We start from the raw sequence: 18928 nt of genomic DNA, 5'->3' as shown, positions 1-18928 counted from the left end.
TTAAAAGGAAAAGGATATTTAGTGTCATCTTTTTCACCAAATAATACCCAAGACAATTACTAAATTATTATTGCAGCTGTAGAAAATGAGATTTATTTGGAAATGGGGTTTAGATTTTTTAGGTTATTAATATGTACTCCCTTGCCAAAACACTTATGGACACTGGATACTTAATATTTAGGATAATCATTTGATTTTTTTCTAAATAAGGCAGACTTAATCACTATGTAAATAAAACATTAACAAATGCTCCTAATTATATGACCAGCTTGGGATGTAAAAAAGAAATCCTTTCATCAAATTTAAAATCAAAAAGTTATTAAAGACGCACAGAACTGTAACTGAGAAATAAGAATGGAAATTTGGAACTCTTTGAGGAACAGTGTAAGAACAGAATCACAAGAACAGACAGAGAAGACGACACAAGGACAAGAACATGAAAGTGTTTCTTCACTTTAGTCAGCGACCTCTCACTTTATCCAACTCTCTCCACAGTTCATGTGTACGCATGGATGTGTGTGTTTGTGTTACGTCACTTCAGATTGTTATTGTCCAACATCCTCCAGGCTGATCACACTTACATCTTCATCATAAACCACCGCGGTCACTGAAAAACACAGCGACTTTCACACGCCATAATAAAGGTGACCTTAATAAAACCATAACAACAATAGAAACTGGAATGTGAATGTAAATGTGAAGTGAAAGGAAGCGACACAATGCCTTTGTAAACTCTAAATAACAGTATAATCCTAAAGATGTAGGTGGGTCTATGTAACTTTGCCTTTTTTTAATCAGTCTTCTTGTGCTTCTAGTTTATGAAGCAAATATAAATGATATTAAATGTTTCTGACCGTCGTGGTTGTTATAAATAAAAATGTCCCCCCTTCCTCTCCCCCTGCCTAGGAAACAAACCCTTTGCCCCAGCTGAACTGGTCCAGTCAGTCCAGAACAGTCCAGAACAGTCTAGAGTGAGTGTTACTAGAAGTGAGGCATGAACCACAAGATGGATGTTTTCCTTAAAAAAAAGACCAAAAAACAAGCTTGTCTTCTGCAGTGTAACCTTATTTAGAATAAGCCAATATTTCTCTGTGTTTGTATTATAGGTTGGAAAACTGAAAGTATGCAGTGATTCATTTACTACATGTAAATGACTCCCTCTAATACTTTTGTGTTGTACTGAGCAGACCTCGTCTCCATGACAGCTGCAGGGCCTGACGAGGCTCCTAAAGTGTGTCTAAACAAATGTAAACAGCTTGTTGTTTGTTCAGTGATAATAAAAACCGGACTGTAGCACCCCCTGTAGGACATGTGCAGAAATCCAAAGAGACGGACTGGGCAGGTTTATCATGCTTTAAGCATGTGCCCTCTGTCGTTTGAATTGTTTATTTGTTTTGTTCTCTGGAGGGTGTGGATCGTAGTATCTCACACGACTTGTTCCACTGCGCCTCCTGAGTTCTCTACTGGATACTGCAGGTCTGAGCTCTGACACGGTTGTTTCAGTGAATACTAATGGTTTAGGACTCGTCTTTGTGCCTGTAAAATACTGATTTGAATTATTTTCTTGGCAGAAACCTGTAGCTGTCAGCTGTGAGATCAGTCAAAGTTTTCTACTGTTGCATAAGAAGCAGCAGAGATCATTGTCTGATAAAGACACTAGGTAGATTAGACTTTATCATCTGGGCAAATGTTGAAGGCATCACAGAGACATAGTGGTTTCTACACCACTGATGACACATGGACCTGCCATTGGTCCGGTACCTTGTAGTTGAAGTTCTTCTTCACCATTCCTATTGGCTGTGATGATTAGGCTGGGCAGCAGGGCCTCAGCATCAGTGTTTACTCAGTAAGTTAGGACGGGCAAGTTCAGACTAGATCTACCTGAGAGATGGGACGCTTTTAGAGCAGAGAGACCTGGGTTCAATTCCCTGAGAAACAACATATCCCTAATGGCACCTTCTGTGTCGGTTGCTGGTTTATTATTTGAGCTGGTACTTGTGTTTGAAGGGTATGATGACATCACTGGTCCGATGAGATGTTTGATGGTTGTGTGGTGTGTTCGTTGGTAAAGTCTTGGGTTGCGTCATTTTTTTGATATTGCAATTATGAAATCTGTTGTTTCATCAACTTTGCAAGATTGGCTGAATGGTTGGCCAGTTGCTTGATTCGAGTAGAAAGCAATGTGCCTTTTGGTTGGTTGATTATTTGTTCATTTCAGTGAAACTAACTCAGGTTGGTGCGCTGTTTGAGCTGATCTGAAGATCAGATAAAAAGTAAGGTCTTTCCAAACCTTACACCCACCCCAGGCAAATAAACACGGACAGAAATCTGTGGTTAGGACCAATTTTTAGGAATGTTACCAAATGGATACATTTTGTTTTCAAACATAATCATTTTGATTGAAAGAAAATAAACAACACCAACACATTTGCTTCATCCACTGAGCCTAAACACTCAAACGCTTTAGTGAAGTGAAGGCTTAGAGCTCGGGAATGTTAATGTTTCAAATATTTGACTGACTGTAAGGTAGAAAAACAGAAAAAGTACCAGGGTGTCACTTTTTTTTCAAAACCTAAGTGCCAACAGATTGACCATGACACGGTCGTTAATGCACACAATGTCCCCCGGCTTTCTAATGTTATCCTGTCACTCATGGCTTTTTCTGCTCATTCGGTCTGTTAGTTCAGTGTGTTGAGCATCTGCTTCAGGTGGTAACGCCCTTACTTCAAACAGCCTGAAGTTTCAACCCTGTTATCAACTTGTTTATTTCCAATGCAGATTTGAACAGACCTGGAAGTTTTGAACAAAAAGTGACAGCCCCAAACAAAACAAGTTTGTTACACTGTACATTTCATTTCAGTGAATGTGGTCAAATGTGGTCATCTGATGCCACACAAAAAGCATTTTGCGCTGCTTGATATTAGCTGGGAGCTTTTTTTGTCTAGTAGAATTTGTAATTCAGACGGAGCACATGGTTTGATTGTTAAAGTACTGTTAAAAAAAATGCAAATGAGAAGAGAACAAGAATCGAGCTCTACAGTAGTCTTTGTCTTTGGAGACGTGGATGTTCTGCTTGAAGCTCAGTATTTAATAGTCCACTGCTTGATGCTGGCGTCGTGGGAGGTGGTTACCAGCGTGTTCTCGTTGATCCAAGCCAGGCTGCTGATGTGGTGCAACCTGTGAGTGTCTGCACACACGAGGATAGGCGATAAAATCAATTAGCACCGTTGTAAATCAACAAGGGAGATTAACTGTTTGTAGTGCATCAGCAATATTTATAGATGTAATTTTCTAATTTTATCTTTATTTAGATTATCATTTATTTAAATTGCTGATTTTTTTTGTTCTGGACAATATTTTTTACCACCTTTTGGCTAAATGTTTCTTTGTATTTTGACTGTTGTTTTTTTAACTACTCAAAGTAACGCTTTCTCATCTTTGATCAAACAATCATTTGAAATGTTGTATTTCATATGTAGACTACCACCAACAGAATGACATGGGCGCGCCTGAGGTCGTTTATGTCCAGAATGCTGGTTAAAGAGGCGTACATGATGCACGTCTTACCTGGGAGCCTGATTCTATTGTCTGCATCACCGACCGCCCACACGAACACCAACATGTCCATTCCACCAGTTGCGAAGTGCTCGTTGTCAGGTGACCAGGCCAAGGACACAGGTCTAGCATGGTGTCCGTAAAACATATTCTTAACCTAGGAGGAAAAAGGAATTATATCCTGGTCAACTTTTCACCACATCTCTGGATAAAACCTGACATATGAGCAGTAACAAATGTTTACCGAGTAGTTATCTGCTACAGTAAAGACCGTGGCGAGTTTCTTCTCATCAATGACAGCCAAGTAGGCTCCATCGTTAGAGTAGGCCAACTCTATCACTGGACCAGTCAGCGCCAGTTTTTCCGTAGCTTTCAGAGTGTTGCCCTGAACAGAGTACAGGTATATATTTCCATCCTGTGGAGACAAAGGAAACAAAAAATAAGAAAAAGAAAACCTATCCATGTCCCACAAAGAAATAAACTGAATGTCACAACAGCAGAGACGGTATGTGAGAGAAGAAGTAGAAGCTAAAGTGTAGAATAGTGACCATCAACTGGTGGCCTGGGGGGCCAAATCTGGCCCACAACTGGATTGCAAAGTAAACATCAAATGATAATGTTAGAGAAAATGTGAATTTTTCAGTTATATTTTATTTGAGTGTCCAGCTGACTGTGCAAAACAACTGTGGTCCTCTGACAAATATATATTTGGTGACTTCTTGTGTAGAACATACCTTTAGTTGTTTTATTTGGTGACTTCTTGTGTAGAACATAGAAAAATACCTTTAGTTGTTTTTAACATATCAGGGAGTTTCAAACTCCAGGTGTTAACTGTGACAACTGGATTCATGTTTGACAGGACAAGTTTCTTGCACACTTACACTTCCTCCAACAGCAGCAGTGCTGCCCCCAGGGTGGAGAACGCCTACAGTCGGCTCATAGTCAAGATTCTCTAATGTAAAGACAACTTTCTTATTCTTCAGCAAAACAACCTAAAAGTAGAAAAGAGGCAAGTTAAACACATGGTCTTAGATTTTTGGCAAAGAAGTTAAATTTAAAGAATCATTTAAAGGGACAACTGTGTAAAAGTGACTTACTCTTCCAATGCACACAGCCAATGAGAGTCCTCCTGATGCTACTGACACACTTTGAGGCTGGGATTCCATCTTCACCACATCACTGATGACACAAAAGAGAAAAGTAATTCACAGGATTAGTATTCAATAACCTGAGAAACCAAAGTATAGACTCCACATTTAGATTGATTCCACTGCAGTTCAAACTGACTCAGGCATAAAGGTATCGTCAACTACACAGTCATTGTGTGTTCACATCAGGATCAGATCACAGTGCTCTACCTGTACTCCTTTTTGCCAATGCTGGTGTAGCGCAGTGTATCATCCATGCTGCACGTCACCAGCTCTTCTTCCTCACCAACCACCATCTTGCTCACCAGGTTGGTGTGACCCTTACCAGAGAAGCAGTCGTTCTCTCCTGTTTCAGAATCCCAGTAATGTGCAGTCTAAGTTAAGGACAGCATTAACTACTGACTGATGGACTTTTGTAGTTGTTGATGCAAAGGAAAGGTGATCAAATCAAATTTAGCAGAGCTAGAAACTTTGCTGCAGACAATGACAAACTATTTATAGCTTAAGAAATAACAAATGTTATCGTTAAAATTCCATTTTCATGATAGTTTAATATGAAAAACAACTTTTTTAAAAAATAAACCAACTTCAGAGAAAGTCAGATCACATTTTTAGTTAAATAAGATTATGTGCACAACCACTTAAAAAAAAAAAAAATCCAATCACTTCCAACTACAGCATGTCCTCAGTATCTGGTATCACTGATCCATGATTGTAAAGGATATTGATGTGTCCATCGTGACTCCCAGAGTAGATGTATGATCGCCCGTCACTTTTATGCACCGTCAGACACTGAATAGATTTGCTGTGACCCTGTAGAATGACACACGGTCTAAAACACATGTACTTCCTGTGTATTTGCACCAATCTACGACGTAAATTTAACAATGTAAAAACCTGACCTTGATTGTGCGTATTGGCCTATCTGGGTTGTTTTTGTCCAGGTAGTTGATGTATCCTGACAGAGAGATGCCCAGCAGGTGGTCTTTCTGCCACAGGCAGCCCAGCTGCTGGTCGGAAACCTCAGTGCCCATTTTAAAGGTGGTAACTGCTGTAGCTGCCCCGACATCCCACAGTTTCACCGTCTTATCTCCTGAAGCAGAGATCAGTTGGGTGCTGTCAGGACTCCAGCTGATCTGAGGAGGGATTCGAAAAAGAAAGAAAAATGCAAATTATCCTTGTCAACAATATATTCTGCAATGACTTAAAATGCCTTACTAGTGGTTAATTTGGTCTTAAAATGTTGACAATATTATCGCAATAATTTGTGGAAGAATATATGGTCCAGCACAATTCGTTATCGTCACAGGCCTAGCTGTAAACATGGACACTATCGCCTCAGCAACGTCAGCTTGTGGCATACTGGAGGAGAAAAGAATGTATCGGTTTGACATGAAAAAGTTGTATTAAGCCATTGCTAATTCTAACCCTAATGATGTTTCTTAATTTTAATTAGTTTTGGGCCACATGAAACCAAACGTTAGTCTGACCAGAGGGGAACAGACTAGTGCGTCCTTTCATCCAGGTTTACAGTAAAAAAAAAAAAAAAAACCTTCACTTACAGCATATATCCCTCCATTATGAGCCTTGTCTCCACCCAGAGAACTCACAAGCTCACCAGTTTTTCCATCGTAGATAAACATCTGTGGGAGTTGATTAAAAGAAGACATGGACATGATTGTTTCTCCATGCAATCCGAATGTGATTAAGGAGTTAATGTGTCTCTAGACAATCCTTCATACAAACCTGACCATCAGCACCAGCTGTGACAAAACGGCCTCCATCTGGAGAGAAGCGTACGCAGTTGACAAACTGGCTGTGATCCTGAAAGCAAAGGATGTAATAAAAATTTAAAAAACAATAATTAAAAAAAAACCACAATCAGTTCTTTTCTCTTCCAGTCTTTAGCAGCCAGGACATGCCAAAACATTCACAGAGCAATTGAATTAATTCATAACAGACAGTCGACACTTGTCTTCTTTCAAATTAATAAACCAATATATATTGTCTAATGAGAGAACTAATTTAATCTACAGTCCTGGAAGCCGACATTTCCAAAAATCCAGCTTGTGGACAAATTAAATAAAGACATTAAAAAAAAGAACACACATATATACACACACACACACACAGCTACTTACACGTAAAGTAAACTTGAATTTAAAGGGAGGTCCTTCGAAAAAGCCACCGCAAGTGTCATCGCTGGCAGTGGCCAGGCGGTAAGGACGAGTCTGCTTTATGTCCACACTGTTGAGGTACTTGCAGTGACCACTAATCTCACCCACGGAGGAACCAGTGTCAAAGAGGAACACAGCTCCAAACCTAAAGATGGAGAACAGTGCCCATTAGCTGCAGTCTGTGTTACATCTGAGAGGAGAGAAGGGTTGGGCCATAAAATCTACAAAAAAAAAAAAAAAAAAAAAAGTGTCTAATTTTGTTTACCAAAAAGATAAACAGGACTTAAGTGATTTTGGCAACTGAAGAGGCTCCCTTCAGAATTCACTCACTCCTGATGTTTGCGACTTAATAAAATGAAGAAGTGTAAAAACTGTCGAACACTTTGTGATCAAACCAGTCTTCCAACATTTTAGGTATTAATTTGTGTTATTACTCACTTCTCTCGCCCATCACCAACAACAGCGATTCTCTTGCTGTCTTCTGTCCATGCAATGTCCTTAATGGTGCCTGAAATAGGGGTGTACTCGTTCTTCAGTATGTGCTCCTTCTGAGTGGTGTCCCAGATACGAATCTTTCCAGTTACATCTGTTGGTTTGGAAATAGTAACAATATGATACTATTAAATATTGCAAAGAAAATGGTAACAACACCAAAAATGCTTGGCTTTACCTTAAAATCATTACAGGCAAATAAGTTATTCATTCTCACTCATTTTTGGATTAAAAGAAAATCAGACACTCTTGTATTTGCTGGCATAATGATTTGGGTTTTAACTAAACACGGCTGTTTACCTCCGGATGCAATGTAGTATCCACTGGGAGCATACTTGGCAACGGTAACCGTGTGTGCATGTTCGGTGTAGATGTCCGCGATAGCTGGGTTCTGCGGGACAAAAAGACAGACTTTAGAAGCTTGTTTTGGTCGAGGTAACATTCTTAATGTCCCTACAGCACTGGCAGTAAAACATAAAAGCTGACACTGCAAGCATGTCCAGTTTGACCTGTTTTACACATAGCTTTTCAGTTAGGTGTTTTAGCCTATAGTGTCAACTATTGTTACCAGTACCAATAGGTGTTTTAGCCCAATCTTTTTCACTCCAGTTTTTCAATGTGATACAATTCCAGACTGCGTTCTAGAGTTTTTGTGGGTACTTCCCACAGACTTATGCTTGGTTCAACGACACATTAGAAGAAGAGAGAAAAATAAGGTTCATATCAAGGATGTAGGGAATTTTTTGTTAAATTTAAAAATCTTGATCTGTATTAAAGTACTATGAAAAAATAGAAATAATTAGTAGTATTTTGTCCTTAACTGTACATATACATGTGACAGTAGATTTAAAAAAAGAGGGCAAGCTCACTAACTTTAATGAAAGTAAACATAACTGCAAACAACATTTTTTTTCTTGTGTATTGTGAATACATAGGTCAGAGATACATGAACACACAGCTGGATTCAAACTATCACAAAAGGAAAAAAAAAAGATAATTATTACATCAATGTTCCTGATGATGACGCATTTTCCATTTGTGTACAGGAAGTTGTTGCCTTTAGGATCACCTCCGATAACCTTTGAGGTTCCCCTCGTCATCTGTGGAAGCCCGGCAAATATGCTCTCTGAAAGAAGAAGTGGTGGGATAAGTAATTGACACACACTTGAACACTTTCCTATGCAGACAATACAACATGGACGACATGGGTCAGTCGGACTGATCTGATGTTAAAACCAGAAACACCTGCAAATAAACATGCATGTGTACTTCTAATTTGTGTCACCCTCTTATATACGAGTTAGAGATTTACCTTTATAAGGAGTTTAATGTGTTACACAGACACTTTTTACAACCCACAGAAATAAATGGATCTTATCTCTCAAAATCAGTGCGAGTATGTGAGGACACGCTAATTTACACCTAAATTGCCCAACAGGATGTCCGGCAAACGGTTCCTGATGCAATGCTGTCAACTAACATTGCAGAAGTTGCTGCTTTCATGTACATTATATAATATCTTATATAATTTCTACAGTAGCTGTCAGTCAATAATCAGTGTTGGAGTAAGGTTAAAATGTAAAACTCAAATATTGGTTGAAATAACTGGAAACGTCACTGAAGTACAATCATTCAAAACCTTTTTTTTTTAAAAAAAGGTTTTCAAAGTACAATCATTCAAAACCTTTTTTTTTAAAGGTTTTCACATTTATTTTCAAATTCTTGTAAAGGCTTTTCTTTCATTGCAGCTCAACCACCCCTCTGAGAAATACAAATTTCACATACATTTTGAAACTCGAAGGTATGTTATTAAATAGATCTTAAAAAACATGTATACCACAGCTGAGCTAAATCAAGGTATCACAATAACAGGTTAAAAAAGTACAGGGATGTAAGATAAAAGACCAAAATAGTGGTTATGTCGTGCCTTTAAAAGGTTGGGGCAATTACTTCCGCATTAGCTCTTAAATAACCAATTAAAGCATATTTGTTCAAAACATAACCACTTGACTCCTTCTATATGATAATAAACTGCCGCAGTTCTTTTTGCCATTTTTCCTACAGCTGTTCCTGTCTGAACATGTCATAACAAAGTGATGTCAGCAGAACTATTTCCCCTGCCTTACGTTAGCGCTCGGTTATGCTAACTATCAAGGAAAAGCCTTCATAACAAACGTGATTCCTTTTGGTATGTGAAGAACAATTATGATGATATATAGTTTAAAAAAAGGAGTGACGCTACGGTGTTAGCTCGAACACCAACGGTGTTCAATGTTGTTTCTTTTTACATTTGTATGAAACGAAGTCTCATAATCATGCAGGTCTGTATGGGTGAGGCTACGTTTACAAGCTAACAGTTTCAGCAGCAGCTGAAGTAATGTTTCTTTTCTGTCGATAACATTTTATATTTAAATTATAAGACTTACTGGGTTCGAGTGCCATAGTTGTCCGCTGATCTTCTTTAAATCGCCCAACGATGAAAAAAAATAAAGAAGAGTTAAGAATGTGGAGCTTCCCTGACAGTGCACCCCGAATACACCAACACGGAAGCGAGAGCTGTTCCTCGCTGTCTGGCTTTGTCCATATATAGTCAACTCACATGCCACCATTCTATTGACTGCGTCCAATGGAGAACATTTACCCTGACTCTTGTCTAACAGGCTCACGAGCACGCCAATCAGTCGCCGTCGTTTTCGTGCCTTTATGAATTGCTCATCAGGGGTGGGGACATCATTTTTCCAGGGGATGTATGGGATATTATAATGATTTTAGAGGGCAACAATAAATATAAAATAAAAAAAGTAATTGTATTTTACCTGTCGCCGATAAACATTATTTTGACCTTTAGATTGACAATGGTCTCATGCATACGGATCAGAGATAGCCAAAGACCAGATCAGAACGAGATAGTCAGCACCATTTCCCAGTCTCCAGTATATTGGAGAGAGACGCAGGAAGGAAACAAAAAGGACGCACCTAGTTTTAGAAGTGATAAGGTTTCTGTATACACAAGTCTTAGTATGTCTAATGTTTACTTTGATTGTGTAAGGTTAACTAATCTCTCACATTTATATTTTTATTACAATACAAAATCCAAGGTAGTTGTAAATAATATTTTACAATATAAAAGATGTGTTTTAATGTATTGTTTAGAAAGAGTGGCTCTGTCTAATGGACAAAGATTGTATTATGTTTATATTTGTTGTAATTTAATAATGACCTATTTTAGCTTACTTTTGCTTGTTTCTTCCCTGATTTTAATAGATATAGAGGCAAGCCATTTTTTACCTAGTATATTTTTATTTTTGTGTTTGTTTAAAATGTTTAATTGTAGCTAATTGTAGCTATATTGCTGTACAATAAGACAAAGCTCATAGGTTTAGTGATTTGGGTGTATTATATTTAAGTTATTTGTAGTCTTCAATTCTAGGTGCCTTTCTACCATTTTGCTATTTCCCCCTCCGTCCTACTGGGGTCGCTGCGACTTGATGGTAACTATTTCAGTTGTTCATCGTGCACTACAGACGCAGTGCTCTACGTCACTGTGGTATAGGAACTGTCATGGCGGCTGTCTTCAGGAGAAGTTTAGGAGCTGTGGTCAAGGTGAGAGTGCAGTTTTTATCTGATTTGTTAAGGCGGCTTTTGGTAACATTCCACCTGTTGCGCTTAGGTGGGTTTTGTTTTGCGGTTGTTACGCGTTACAGATAACCCGCCCTATCGTTAAGGTCCAGCTCTTGACTCCGTTCACCTTCAGATAGTGTGTTGTGATGACAGATTTACTTTTGTTTCATCAAATGTACCAAAATGAATGATTAAATTACTTTTTTTTCATGACTTTAGTTAATCTCTACCCAATTCCGCTAACGTCGAGCAATTTCTTCGCTAATTTAAACCATTTATGTTTCAACATCCTCGTATTTTTGACCGTTACCTTTTCTTACACATGACACACCTATAATCCTTAATTTTTGTCATACATTAATGACAAAACCTGAAACGCGTGAGACAATTGTTTGTTATGAAAAGCTTAGCTTTTTGTGCTTTCTTTGTGAAAGCTCTAGTATTTAGTGGTACGTACATATTTTTCTATTTGTTTAATATTATAAGTGAAAAGATGAGAACACATCTCACATCCTTAACCTGCATATTCAGCTGTACATCATATTGTCTAACTCTTGTTATGATGTACAGTATAATGAGTTGTAAAGTTCATAATGTGTCACTTGAATAAGTTGCACGTTAATCTTGTGCTGACACCTATTCAGTAACAGATTCGAAACCCCCTCCTTCAGCAATGTCAGTGTATTTTCCTTGTGTCTTTTAGGACCTTTACAGCCTTCAATGGCAGCAGCTGGCCTCTCGACCTCTGAGTTTATCTGCTAATGTTTGTGGCCCAGAGGCGGCGCCGGCCCGTGCAGATGCCACCTTCAAGGTAACGATGGTGCCAGGGGATGGAGTAGGACCTGAGCTGATGACTGCTGTTAAGGAAGTCTTTAAGGTATGTTTGAATGGAACTCATTTTTCATAACCCTTAGTTACCATCAGTTAATAAATGAGTCTGTAGTTTGTTTTCTAAAATAAATTAATCTTTTTTTTAAATACCTCTTAGTAGATTCTAGGGATTGTAGTTTATAAAGTTAAAATGACCTTATTGAATATGAACTCTGAAATGAATATCTATGAATATCTGAAACTAGCAATCGTACTATAGGCACTAGAGGAAAAAATATGACATAAAATATTGTGAGAAGTATCTTGTAGAATTCTGATCAGCTAAATGTCAACATGCTGAGTGTGAAAGCATTGCACATAAACAAAACCTGATGTAAAAAATGTATAACTTTTTGAAGTCATTTATTTTCCCCCTCACATGTCACTGATTTCTACTTCAGGCAGGAGATGTCCCAGTGGAATTTGAGGAGTTCCACCTGAGTGAGGTGCAGAACATGGCCACTGAAGAGAAACTGGATGAGGTGTTGAATTCTATGAAAACCAATAGAGTGGCAATGAAAGGTGGGCATGGGATTATAATAATTTAAATATTTTCATAAAAATGAATAAAATAATATATAAAAATGACATTTTTTACAAGCGTTAAATAAAGTGTTTAAAAAAACAAATGTGGCTGTTTAGGAAAAATCCACACACCCATGGAGTTCAAAGGGGAACTGGCTTCATTTGAAATGAGATTAAGGTAATGCAAGGCATTGTGTGTTGGTGTGTTTGAAATGTTCTCTTTAAATTTGTTCCAAATTTAACAATATCTTTTTTTCTTTTTTCAATATTTTTCCACAGGCGTAAACTGGACTTGTTTGCTAATGTGGTCCACGTGAACAGCCTTCCAGGCTACAGCACTCGGCACAACAATCTGGACCTTGTCATCATCCGTGAACAGACTGAGGGAGAGTACAGCTCTTTGGAACATGAGGTAAAGACATAGTCACAACTTTTATTTCAACTGCTTTTCACCAATGGGTTGTGTTAATGTTAATGAATACTTCCATGTGTGTGGGATTTTTCAGGTTAAACCCTTACAATACAAACAAAAATTATGAAACATTTAAATTAAAAAATATTTGTGGCTTCCCTTGCTCCTCAGAGTGTGACAGGTGTGATTGAATGTTTGAAAATCATCACGAGAGTGAAGTCACGGCGAATTGCCAAGTTTGCCTTTGATTACGCCACTAAGAAGGGACGGAACAAGGTCACTGCTGTTCACAAAGCCAACATCATGTAAGAAAATTGGTGCTTTTTTTTTTATTCCTAACACTCTCCACATCTGGACCTGAATTAAACTGGATTTCATCTTTTGTATCATTACAGGAAATTAGGTGATGGCCTGTTTCTGCAGAGCTGTGCAGAGATAGCACAGCTGTACCCGAAAATCAAATATGAGACCATAATTATTGATAACTGCTGTATGCAGGTAAATACATACATCCTAACACACACATGTTTAGATAAAATATGTATTCTGTGCTTTTGACACTCCTTGCATGTTAGATTTCGGGGGTTTTTTTTATGATTACAGGGTTTTAATACTAAATTGTATTTTATATTTTCAATATAAGGAGGAAAGGTGATGCTATGTTTTATTCCTGTTAGTTTAACAGCTTTCTCAGTTGACAAACACGTCTGGCTTGTCTGTTATATTGCTGCAGTTGGTGCAGAACCCCTATCAGTTTGATGTGCTGGTGATGCCAAACCTGTACGGTAACATCATTGATAACTTGGCAGCGGGACTGGTCGGAGGAGCGGGGGTTGTTCCGGGTGAAAGCTACAGTGCAGAGTATGCAGTATTTGAGACGGTAAGTGTTCTCACTTGTTTGTAGGTATTTTCAGAGCCAGTCAGTGGAAGTGGAAAATGAATGTGGCCCTTTCAGTCCAAAACCTAATGTAAAACCTGTGACTTGAGGGGAAACAATAATACTACTATCTCTATACTTGTAAATACTTCTTTTCTGATTTATTGTCTTTTATTATGAAGGCCTCAAGCCATCAATTTCCTGTCTCAAGCTGCTGTTTTGTAGTCTTTCAACCAGCAATTTCTGAAAAATAGAATTGATTGAGCTGCTACATGAATAAATGCCTCTTTATCAACTCAAATAATTGAATAAGTAATACTTTTTTTCTGATGGAACCATTGACCATTGATGGTGAAGTGAATAGTGAATGACACTGAAATATGACTCAAAAATATTCCATACTTTGTATTACTTATAATAAATCGAGGATTTTTTTAAAGGACATAAAAAGTATTAATTTCTTAAAGCAAGAATTATATCTTTGCATACAGTCTAGTCAGTAGACCAGGGGTTGAGGGTCACTGCTGCTAAAACCGAGGAATAGGACTAGGTTTACTGCTTAAGTAAAGTACTAGTCCCGTTCTGATCTTGACACTAATCTGCTAAGCAAAGGTCACATTAATACAGTTTTGAAAATGACACCAATATAACATGCCTGTTGTCTTTTGTCTCTTTCAGGGTGCACGGCACCCCTTTGCACAAGCTGTAGGAAGAAACATTGCCAACCCCACAGCTATGCTGCTCAGTGCAGCCAACATGCTCAGACACCTCAGGTAGGTCAAAACCCCATTCCTTAAAGAAACAGTTACAACCAGCTTAACTTGTTTTAGGTGTCACCAGAAAGCACCAAGTGCTTGTGTGTCTGAATGTGGACATATGTGGACACGGCTAAATAGCCCCCTGTATTGTGTTGCAGTCTAGAATATCACTCCCAAATGGTGTCAGATGCAGTGAAGAGGGTGATCAAGCAAGGCAAGGTGAGTGTGCGCATGTTTTACTTACATGATCAACTTGTGCTGACTGGTAGAAACATGCACTAACAACCTAACTCTAACATCAACACTAACATATATTCAGTCTGCATGGCAACTTATTTTGATCAATTCTCCTACAATTAACTTTAAATGTATGAAGATGTCCTCGAGAAGTCAAGACAAGAAATGATTTGTCTTTGCCTCTATGTGTGGGTCTGCTGTAAGATATGAAAGGATACGACTCCTTCAGAAATCAATAAAACAGTTATTATTATTTTCACACCATTCTACATTCTACAGGTTACCTTAACATCACACAGGAAGTCATAACCTGTCATAAATTCAACTGTTCAACAGATCCAGAACATTCAGACTGAACTGTATGAATGAAGTCAATCACTGATGTGTCATTGACCAACACAAGCCAATAACTGCTTCAAGACCCTCGGTCTTCTTTGCAATCACAATATTGTCAGTAGTGGTCTTTTAAATGGTTTTTGCAGGTTCTTAAGTCTCTCTCAGTTGGATGAATGAAATACTGTTTGCGAGAAAAGGGATTTTTAGGTTTATATATACTGTATATCAGTATATACACTCAGTGATGTTAGGTCTTTTTTATAACCCTCATCTATTTCTCATGTTATTTCTCTAACCACTCATTAACTCTAACTGACTACTGACTTACAGACACTTGCATGAAGTGCGTTGATTTCCATGGCTGAAATGGGAACTGTCAGAAATGCTGAATTTGTTAGTCTCTCCTTTGATCAAAATCATTTTGACTCAGAACGGCTTGATACAAATCTTTCCTGTCTGATACCGATACTGGAGCTTGGACATTTGTATGTTTTTGCCACGGGCACTAAACGTGTCATTGTACATGAGGAATCTTTGTTCATTTCAAGCCGAATTAACCTACCGTACTTGATTTAAATGAACATCCCATCCTTATGTTTCCTTTGTTTTTGACTAATGTCGTGTTTCCATAATCAACCTTGTTTGTATGTGTCTGTGTTTATACCTCTGTACATCCCAGGTACGGACACGAGACCTTGGCGGTTATTCTACCACTGGTGACTTTGTGCGTGCTGTTGTGGAAAACCTGCGTCATCGATCTGTTTACTAAGATGTTGCGTCACATCCCCCTCTCTGTACTGCGTTCTACCCTAATAATCCTGTCATTGTGGAACAGGAACTAAAGTCATGTTTATGAGAGGTCAGGTTTTATGGACTGTGATGTGTGTCCACTCCTGCAGAGCTTAGAGATAAAATGTTGGGGTTTAAAGGTATTTTTCACCAATAAAAAGGCTGTTGTAACTGTTACCAGGTTTAAGGTGTTACCTGACAAGGATCACTCAATGTATGTCAAATAGTAAAGACATTAAAAACATTGACCTTACTGATTGGAGTTGATCAACAATGCTGTTGTGATGTGTCGTAGCTTGTTTGTCTACAACTAGCTTAGAAGTGAAAGCTGTTTGTGAATTTCAGATTACAGTTGGAAACGTTGAGTATTAAAGAGGTTTAGAGGCAAATAGTTTGAAAGATGGTGTAGACGTCAGAAACAGAAGATTTCATAGGTGACACTGGCCCCTGTCTGACTGTCTTCTCACAGCACAGCCGGTGCTAAAAGTGTGGGAGCGTCTACCAAAGATTTCTGCCGTTAAGCTGCTGTTGATCACACATTATAAACTACCTCTTGGCGTCAGTGCAAGAACAAGTACCAGCAATTGCTTCCATTGCCAACCACAGGAACTATATGGAAATAACCAAACTGTTTTTCAACCTTGTCTCAAGACACAGAAATGTTGAGTATGGCTGTGTGTAGTGTAGGATATTGGATGGACTTGTGGTTAGCGCTCGATCTGGGTAGTTTTTTTGTCTAGGTATAATCATGTAGATTTGGTATAAATCTCCCATGACTATGACTATTTGTGTGAATGGTTGTTCGTCTCTGCATGTAGTTCTGTGATGAAAAGTCGTACTGTCTGGGGTGCAATCTACCTTCACCTACTGACCTTTGGGACCTTTGGGATTGTTCCCATCTCCCTTTGGGACACTGAACAGCATAAAATGGTAGAAGGTGAACAGGATAAAAGTGGACATTTCAGGGAGGAACCTACTGTGCAGAGTATGGTTGTGGTGCCATTAAAAAAAATTAATTAAAGTATAAGGTTTTTTCATTTGTGTACTCGTCAAACTGGCGTAACTTTGTGAGAAATATCATATGCAGTGTTGGCGCAAGGTCAACCCAAAACACAGTGAGGACAATGTTGGACATAACAGAAGAACAGCCAAAACGAAACACTTATATTCTGTATTAAATGAAAGGTCTTCAAGCTAACACTTTTTTTAAAAAATCCAACTTTCTGCACAGTGAACACAGCCAGCTGAACAGAAAGTGAGCAGAGCTTTTACACCAATAGTACATTTCAGTTGCTGCTTTTCAGTCACTAATCTAAACAGAGTAGCACATATTGGTATGGGTGCGTCCCGGGTCCTTCTTCTTTCACGGTGTGCTCACACTGACAGCAGCTCAGTACTGAAAGCTTTAGAATACATGCAGTACATAGGAAGTCGACATTATTTAGTTCTTCTAATGGATAATATGAACAAACACTAAAATTTCTGATTTATTAGTTAAGTGTTTTCCAATGTGAGGTGTGAATGGTGGTTTTGTTGTTACTATTTACCCTCACCAGTGTCACGACTGATTTGTTTTACCCCATGTTGTTCTTAAATCGTATTCTGCAAATACATGGTACTTGCAATTTAAGTATCACCTGTTTAAATAAATGACTTTTGAACATATTTTTTTGTATGTGATGTTGATATTCAGTACTAGGTGGAAAAACCACATGCATAAAGATTTCCAAAATGTATTGATGGCTGTCATTGCATATTGTTTGCATATTCAATGCAATTTGCCTGAGAAATAGTTAATTTAAATAAAAAAATCTAAACACCGCTTAAACTGAACCAAAACACGCCATACGATTGTCAAGATGGTGAAACATATGTAATATAATTTCAACAAATTAGCAACAAATGTATTAGTTAAAACATAAGCACAAAAAAAACCCCATCAACTTAGAAACGGACGTAGAGTGAACCAGTAATAATACAAGAAGAAAGTTAATGGTTTGCATAATTGCAAACTGAATGTAGTAAATGGATGGGTTATAATGGATTTGATTGAATTTCACTGGAATTCATATGTGATGATCCAAAAAGCTGTTTCACAGGTGCTGTTAAAAGTGTTTTCCCAATTGCAGGCTCATTTTTACATAAGCACAGATGGCTTTCAGACCGGATGGTGGTGGTGCATGTTTTCACCATACTGCACCCTGATGTCATATTCTGAACACACTTGCTTTGATAGTGCATGTGCACACTTGTGGCTGCAGCTGTGCACACACTAAACAACAAACACTCTCCTCATGTTTGCAACAGGTGCGTACTGGAGACCTGGGGGGCTATGCCACCAGTGACGAGTTCACCCGGGCTGTCATCGCCAACCTTGGAGTGTGAAGAGCTGACAACTGCTGACGTATATTCACCAACACTTTTTAATTTACCTCCACTAGACCAAGCTCTTGACTGATTGTATACATTTGGTTGAACAGCTCCTCCATCTTTTTCACCTCCATTACAGTACATTCAGATCATAAAACTGCTGTTTTTATTCTCTTTTAAGTCGATAGAAAAGACATGATTAAAAAAAAGTAAAAATTAAGAATTTAGATGTGTATAGTTACACATGTCACCTTATTTATCTATGTATTTATTCACTTCCAGGTTTTACCATTCTCTTCATTGTTGCTTGTTTTTGTTCCAATTGCAGAGCACATTGTACTGTACTTCGTGTTGTTGATATAATTACAGTATAGTATTGACTATATATGTACATTCTTCCACACAAAAAAAATGTTTGGGAATTTGGGAAATACAATAAAAAGCTGTCTTGACTTGACTTATTGACACCTGGAGTTTGCAATAATAGGTCCAAAGGCTTGTGTGTGTGTTAAAGACATATACAGTATATATATATATATATATAGAGAGAGAGAGAGAGAGAGATGCCAGAAATGGCTACAGTTTGCATAAAGTTACTGAAATATGTTTGAGAAGATAAAGATAGGTCTTAAAATTTAAAAAAGTTGGTCAAAAGATGTGGAAAATTACGGAACAAATAAAATGATTGTGAAAATAACGTCAGAAGTTGTCTATTTGTACATAGATTTGGATTAGATTAGTCTAGCCCAGTCTGTACAGCC

The 18928-nt window shown here is 38.1% G+C and overlaps 2 protein-coding genes across 3 annotated transcripts; one reads left to right on the top strand and one right to left on the bottom strand.

The window, feature by feature from the left end:
* Positions 1-2329: 2329 nt before the first annotated feature.
* wdr1 (WD repeat domain 1) lies at positions 2330-9957 on the bottom strand. The gene is made up of 15 exons (XM_008321017.3): positions 9799-9957; positions 8377-8498; positions 7673-7763; positions 7319-7466; positions 6845-7025; positions 6450-6527; positions 6266-6346; positions 5606-5839; positions 5429-5516; positions 4914-5070; positions 4653-4734; positions 4437-4547; positions 3800-3970; positions 3568-3712; positions 2330-3187 (listed from the first exon to the last, which is right to left on the bottom strand). Exons 1-15 carry the CDS (start codon positions 9812-9814, stop codon positions 3081-3083), a joined length of 1812 nt encoding a protein of 603 aa, XP_008319239.1. The 5' UTR covers positions 9815-9957; the 3' UTR covers positions 2330-3080.
* An 861-nt stretch (positions 9958-10818) lies between these two features.
* idh3b (isocitrate dehydrogenase (NAD(+)) 3 non-catalytic subunit beta) lies at positions 10819-18861 on the top strand. 2 transcript variants are annotated; one of them, XM_008321019.3, is made up of 11 exons: positions 10819-10975; positions 11697-11870; positions 12265-12385; positions 12506-12566; positions 12668-12800; positions 12972-13105; positions 13196-13298; positions 13534-13680; positions 14356-14450; positions 14594-14654; positions 18105-18861. In XM_008321019.3, exons 1-11 carry the CDS (start codon positions 10934-10936, stop codon positions 18180-18182), a joined length of 1149 nt encoding a protein of 382 aa, XP_008319241.1. In that variant the 5' UTR covers positions 10819-10933; the 3' UTR covers positions 18183-18861. The 2 variants fall into 2 exon arrangements, with proteins under 2 accessions (XP_008319241.1, XP_024916238.1); XM_025060470.1 differs by lacking the exon at positions 18105-18861 and adding an exon at positions 15688-17462.
* The last annotated feature ends 67 nt before the right edge of the window (positions 18862-18928 follow it).

Source organism: Cynoglossus semilaevis, chromosome 11, assembly GCF_000523025.1.
Source record: "Cynoglossus semilaevis isolate Cse_v1.0 chromosome 11, Cse_v1.0, whole genome shotgun sequence".
NCBI lineage: Eukaryota > Metazoa > Chordata > Actinopteri > Pleuronectiformes > Cynoglossidae > Cynoglossus > Cynoglossus semilaevis.
This window is presented reverse-complemented; position numbering and strand designations above follow the sequence as displayed.